This window comes from Chrysoperla carnea, chromosome 3 (genome assembly GCF_905475395.1).
Source record: "Chrysoperla carnea chromosome 3, inChrCarn1.1, whole genome shotgun sequence".
NCBI classification, from domain to species: domain Eukaryota; kingdom Metazoa; phylum Arthropoda; class Insecta; order Neuroptera; family Chrysopidae; genus Chrysoperla; species Chrysoperla carnea.
Window position 1 is genome coordinate 12,409,159 of NC_058339.1, and position 7,604 is coordinate 12,416,762.

Here is a 7,604-nt window from a genome sequence, read left to right on the forward strand (position 1 = left end):
TACCTTACATTGGAAAGTGGTTAGTTATAAAAAAAAGTCCAAATCAATAAACAATATAAAACAACGTCACTTCCCATTGCCTATCCCAACGGATTAGAATGCGGTTTTCTAATAGATCGAGTGATTCAAGAGGAAGGTTTTTTTTTGTATAATACATACATAATATAGTAGAGAAACACATAATTCTAGTGGTTAAACGAAATTGTGAACAAAAGAAGGGTAAGTGACGGCATATAAAGTGAAGGTTATATCAAAATAATCTTTGTATTTAAAATTGAAGTTGCTCAGCAAAGCAGGTAGTTCACAGCTATTTTTATTATAAATCGAATTTTTCCAAAAAGATGGAAGAAGGCGTTTTGACTTTAGTAATCAAGATTATGTAATGAAATGTTTAAGTCGATCAAAAGTAGCAATTTCTTCCATTTCCCTAAAAAACGTTAGGGAATACGGGAATTCCCTATTGGGTAACATGGTATACGAATCAGTCAACAGATCTCGTTCCTCATGTTTTGCTTTCAATGACTTCCAGAACCTGTTCAGTAATGACTGCACTAAATGTATTTAGAAATATTTAATGTAAATTTAATTTAAACAATACAACTTTCTTTTAATGAAGTATAATGAATTCTTAATTGTATTACACTCAGCGTATCCATTCACTATTATTTAAATAATTAAATTTTTGTAGTTCTAAAAATAAATGTTTATAAATCCTTTTCTATTTTAATAATTTCAGTAATCCCATCATACATCTCTTTGACAGCTTGAAATTCAGTTAAACCTAAACGACGTTTATTTGATATATCATAAATTCCATCCACAGCATCTGTATGTTCACCTGTGGTACCACGGACCTGTAAAAGTGTTTTAATCGCGATAAATAACATTTATCATTAATCATTAATTTTTAATAATTTAATTAAACTAATCAAATTATATTTAATAACAAGAAAAAATCAAAATAAAGTAAATTTTTCAATTTAGTTCAGACAACTAATTTCATTGTTCACCAGGAATGGGGTCCTTAACTCATGTCTCGAATCAATCGTTGCTTGGCAGCAACTAACAATTTTAATCGTTAATAATAATTATCTTTATTCGGACACCTGTATTTATTCGGAGTCACTGACCTGTAAGTTGTATTTATCAGCTACATTATACAATTTTTGTTGTTCACTTGCTAATTTAGGTACTTTAATATGAACTGATGCACGAATCGTTGTACCCAAATTTGTTGGACAGAATGTAAGAAAACCTAATCGATTATCATGTGAAAATGTAATTTTCTTCTCAATTTCATTGACACCAGTCACCAGACGTCGATATACATCACCTAAATCACCACCTTGTTGCATTGAAATTATTCTTAAGTGGTCTTCTTCGTTACACCATATCAAAAATGTTTTGTCATTATTGAAATAAATACCGCGACCTAATACAGTAAAATATACCTTTTAGGATGTACTAAGGCCATGGTAATTTTAGATAAAAGGTTTGAATTTTTTTATATGAAGATGGAATAAGGAAAACGGGGGGTTGCCCGATTACTTCAATTAATAAATGACTTAATAGTAGGCAAATTTAACATTGGTCTTATGGGAAAACGGCAGATGGATGATAAAACTAGTCAGTGGAAATTAAAACAAAAAACTTTAAAAAAATAAATTATTGAAAACAAAAAAAAACTCGCTGAATCCGACTGATTAATAATTATGCATATGCCTCACCTGTAGGCCAAAAACGACATGCATTTGCAGCTTGTAAAAAGCGATCACCTTCTTTGAATAAAAAATGATCATTAATCAGTTGTTCTTGCACCTGTTTCGCCATACCAGTTAATGGGTAATAACATCCTTTAAACTCCCCCTCTAAAGACGTCAACGTTTTTGACACTTCGTCTTCAATCTCCTTATAATGTTCCACAGTCATACGTGGATTAAACGGATATCCTTGAATGGATCGTCCACATCGTACACGGGTTGATTTTATATATTTACCTTCTGGATCCAAATTACCTAACTTTTTATAGTCACCAAAATCTTTTGCTGGATGCACTTTATTTTTACTAAATCCTTTATGATAGTCGTCAATAATTGGATCAAATAAATCGGCAAATGTCGTATATGCATCTGCATCCGCAGCATAAATACCTACACCAGAATCATGATTAACTAAACCGGATTGAATACAATCCATAAGTGTGGATCCCATCTGTGTTTTTTGATCTTTAAGTTTATGAAAAATTTCCGGAGTCAAATACTTTTTCAATAGCGATTTCGAATTTGAGGTTTGTAATTTTTCAAATTCCATTTCCAAATTCATTTTAGAAGATTTACCACGGGGAGCTATTGTACACATTTTACTTGTATCTGATTGAATTAAATAAAGTAAACGTTTACATATGATCATATCCCATGTATCCAATTTTTTCTGATTCGTTCGTTGATAAACAAATACAATAATTGAACAAAATGAGCAAGATTTTTGTAAAAATTACTCTCCACAAACAAAATTATGTATCACACTTAATTGACAGAAATCAAATTTTACGTTCCTAAGGATACAGATTCCCGACTATTGTAAACTAAGCCAACGTTATTTTTTTATTATTTGTAATCGAATATGGGCGATTCCATGAAAAAGTGTACCATGAATGGAAAAAAATATTACTCTATCTATTAATTTGATATTTTCAGACTTTTGCAGACTTTTTCAGAGATAGTTTTACTTCACATTTTCTTTTTCTGAATCTCAAACTAAATATTCCAGAGTTCCAAAACATATTTATTCCCACAAGAGTGTTCTTACCATATGAACAGTTAAGTCAATAACTATTCGAAGAAAGATATTTTAATTACCAAAATAATGGTATAGGCTTGCCTGTAAAAAATCGTTCATGGAAAAAATTGAATAAAAAATTAAAATAATAAAAAATAGCCAACACTTTTCGATAAAAAACTATGATCGGAATGTTTAAAAATCAATAAAATTTCATAAAAAATATGGCTCATCTGATTATCAGATTGGTGAAGTTCGACCTTATACTCGTCTCTTAGACTATCAAGTTTTTCTTGAGTGTATACTATGCATACCTACTTATACACTATTAACGTGGCGAGGGTGTGTTTTAGTTTCATCAACATGTAATATTTTAAATATGAAATTTTCAATTTCCTGTTTCCGGATTTATTGATAATATGAACGATATAATCATGGACTATGTCCAACATTTAATTAATTTTGTTTATCTTCCGCTATATAAGCTGCTTAACATTGAACTAAGAAGATAAATTATGTACCCCATACTGAAATTGTAGCATATGTAAAATTTTTTGTTCACTATTGATAATATTGAGAGAAAATTATAATATTCTAAAATAACAATTTAGATAAATCTGTTTTTTTAACTTTCTAAAACTTTTGCTTACCTAAAAAACTAACCAAATTTGTTTGTACTTCAAACTTTAATCCACCTCTCAACTTCGAGTAATCTCTTCAGTAGTTTTAGTCCTGTTCCAATAGTGGCAGTTGACTTTTTATAGCTTGTATATACGAAATACAGTGAAACCTGATTAAGTGAGACATCAGGGGAAAATTTGTCTCACTCATAGAGGTATAGAGACATTTAGAGAGTGTCTCCGATATTCAGATATAAATAAATATCTCCCTCATTTACAGAGGGTTTCATTAAAAAATAGTGGATCTCATCTATGCTTTTTTATTATTTGGGTAATTAACAGAAAAAGTTTTAACATCTTTCAAACATCTTGAAGTTTTAAATTTCTCGATAAATAGGATAGGCAGCTTTTCAGTTCCTGGCCTGTTAACACACAGAAGTATTGTAATGCACTCTTTACTTAGTTTATAATTAAATTATCTTTCTTCTGATACCAATTTCCATTGGTTAACATATTTACAATGATCTTTTGATTCAACCAATCGAAATTGGTAGGTATCAAAAGAAATATCATTCAATTACGAAAATAATGGTATAGGCCTGCAAACAACTGTTCATGGAAAAAAATGATTAAAATTAATTGAATTAAATATAACCTTGAACACTTTTCGATAGAGAACTGTGATAAACGTGTTTATAAATCAATAATATTTCATTTAAAAAATATTTCATTTGGTTATCGGATGGGTGAAGTTTGATCTTATACCGTCTGCTAACATAAGCAATTTTAATGCACGGTTTTTACAAACTGAGCTGTTTAAATGAACGGTTGTTAGAATTCCCAAGCGCTAGATAAAGCTCTGTTGTTCATTGAAATTTTAACAGATAACTTTAATAAGTAATAAATATTGGTTTTCTATCTATTTTGTACAATACTCAAAACCATCCAAATATTTGGTTGCTATGGTAATCGCCTCACTGATATAATAGACGAGATAAATACTTTGTACATGTATATAATACTAGCTTGATAACCGACCGCTTCACTGGGCTAAAAAGTAAAAACCACCGCTTTATAGCCTCCTCGTTTCTTGATCTCACTTATTCCCCTTCCATAATACTCGAAGGAATAGCTTTAAACTGTTAAATATTTGCACAATTTTCAATTTTTTTAAGTGTAAAATAATCATAATTTATTGAGTATATCAGTAAAGAAGGCCACAGAATTTTATAGAAAAATTTATGGTTTAAAATGATTATCATAAATGGAGCAGTAAAATGAATAAATTTAATTAAAAATATATATATATATATTTCTATAAATTATAGCTCATTTGTTATTCTGACGAATCAGCTATATTGTTGTACAGTTTCATTCAAATCCATCCGCTAGTTTTTGCGTGAAAGCGTAACAAACACAAAAACAAACAAACATCCTGACTTTCACATTTATAATATATAGGGATTTTGTTGTTTTCAATTCAACATCATTTTTAGTTCATGCACAAATAAAAAAAAAAAAAAAAAAAACAAAAAAAATATACTTTTGTTCACATTTTTCATTTTTGTACAAACGAACGAATTAATTAGCGTGCACTAATATCGCCCACATCAATGTTTCGATATACATGTATATTATATGTATGTGTGTGTTTTTTTATATACATTCATTTGAAAATATACTTTTTTAATCTGTAAAATACGTAATTAGAGAAAAGATCAAACATATTAAATTTTTTGAACATTGTACTGAAATTGAAAGACAAATTATATAATATTAGAGTGATACCCACCCGCTTTGCTGGGTTCAAATATATAGATTGATAAAGATTGCTCTCGCTTATCCCCTTTTTATAACACATGAAATAATGGTAGGGATTGTTTTACACAGGTAAAATATATGTATGGTTTTCTATTTTTTTAAATGTATAATAGTAATTATTCATTGAGTATATCAGAGAAGATGGCCATGAAATATTTTATTTTGACTATTTTTACAGAAATCTGTAATTTATAGTAATGTCAAATGACTACTTTTACAGAAATCTGTAATTTATGGTTATGTCAAATTAAATTAATTTTTAAATTTTTTATTATTTTTTATTAATATATCTTTATAAATTATATCTCATGTGTTATTCTGAAGTATGAGCTATATTGCTGTACAGTTTTATTAAAAACCATTCGCTAGTTTTATCGTGAAAGCGTAACAAACAAACAAACAAACATGCTTACTTTCGCATTTATTATTTGTGACATACTCTTGGGTTTAAAAGTTCGCTGGCTATAATTTAAAATTTCAAAAATTGAAACTAAGTAGTATATTAGTTTCAAGTCTACGTTATGGGGTAAAAATCCCTTCCTTATTTGAATATTATTAAATGAAATTTACTTGTTGCTTTTGGTGAGCTTATTTTCGGAAGCTAGTCAATAAGAGAACACGTTGTATATAAAAGATTTATTAACAAATCTGTCTTCAATTAAATTATACTTTTTTTAGTGTTTTCGTTTTGATCTTTTATAAAAATTTATACGTGTAAGAAAGCAAATAAATGTTAATAAAATAACTAAAATAATATTAATAAAGTAACTATAACTAACTTATTCAATATAACAAATTGTTAAAATAATAAATTTAATCAACATAGATAGATAATATAATTAAATTTACAAATTTCCAACATTTTATAGTTCAGTGTCAATATTAAACGGCCATATATAATGTTTAAATGTGTAATATGAACTAGTTAAAACACATTACAAAATATTATACAGTGAATAATGTAATGTTAATACTAGCTACTCTGGTGGTATATAATCATGATAGCTGATATAACATTAGCAGTTTATTTGTACTATATCAATCAAGAAAATTCATTAAATGAGAAAGAAGCAAGAAATTTGACTCGTCATAATTCGCGTTAACCGTTCGTCAATCTTTAGTTGCGTGATAAAAGAATTGCTCACACCATCTACAAGTTTTTTGCGCGTTAAATATTCTTTAAGCTTGTAAATCATAACATACATTATGTGATGGCTATCGAAAAATTGACATCACAGCTAAGAAGAATGACCCAAAATTAGTGGGTTTCAAAAAAAATTCCAATAAGATTCGATCAAATTTGCCTTTATTATCAAAAAAATCGAATTCATTAACTTCATGACGTCTTTAGAATCCAAAAAATTTAATTTTGCTCTATCACATCCAGATTTTATCCAATTTTGATAAGCCAAGTACGTAATCCTACTAAAATCAAAATTACCCTAGCTCTACAGGTTTCCAGAATGTGGAATCCTGTTTACGGAATTCAGCACATAAATGATAGCTAGCAAAATCATGATTCATTAAGATTAGTTCATTTTTTTAAATCGAACAGTATTCTATATACATGCTATGTACATTACTAGTAAATTTGAAACTCTAGAATTACGTTGGTCAATATACAATGAGTAAGCGAGTGTGGTCATTTAACGATTGAGAAAATTTATTACTTTGATCGCTGATGCACATATCAACATGTTACAATTTCATTTTATGCATATCATGAGAGTTTATATACTGGTAATTTCAAGAAAATTTCATTACAAATACTTTCAAAACACAACAAAAAAAGCCGTTTGAGTTTTTCCCAAAACATTCCGAAATGTATTTTCTAGTCAATTACTTTTTATATCATATACATATATGAAATATATATCAAGGTATACTAATTTTAGTCTCATGTTTGTAACGCTTAGAAATATTAATGATTCGAACAAAATTTTCATATTAGGTGTTCATAAAATGACTTAATTAGCCTATTTTCGTCTGTTGGTCCACCTGTCACCACGATAACACAAAAAAGAAAAAATATATCAAGCTGAAATTTTTATTACATGCTCAGGACATAAAAGATGAGTTTGAAATTGTAAATAAGCAACATAGGTCTTGTAAACCGTTAGAAATAGAACAAAAAAATAATAGTAAAAAATGTTTCTTTTATAAACAACTTTTGTTTGAAACATTTTTTCGAAAACATAATTGTTTACCCGTGAAATCGCATATTAGGCCAAAACTTTGGTATCCTTTTTCTCCGAAACTGTAAAAGATTTGGAGTTGAAAATTTGCTTTAACTAGTGTAATTGTGAAAGATTCTCGAAAACTACACCCCAAATTAAAGAAGAATCCCAAACCAATTCGAAAGCCAATCAAAAGATGTTGGTTTTC

The 7,604-nt window shown here is 28.4% G+C and overlaps 1 protein-coding gene across 1 annotated transcript; it reads right to left on the minus strand.

Moving 5' to 3' along the window:
* Positions 1-704: 704 nt before the first annotated feature.
* LOC123294499 (arginine kinase-like) lies at positions 705-2,492 on the minus strand. Its single transcript, XM_044875548.1, has 3 exons — positions 1,728-2,492; positions 1,131-1,432; positions 705-854 (listed from the first exon to the last, which is right to left on the minus strand). The coding sequence occupies exons 1-3, from the start codon at positions 2,407-2,409 to the stop codon at positions 705-707; spliced, it is 1,134 nt and encodes a 377-aa protein (XP_044731483.1). The 5' UTR covers positions 2,410-2,492.
* Positions 2,493-7,604: the final 5,112 nt, after the last annotated feature.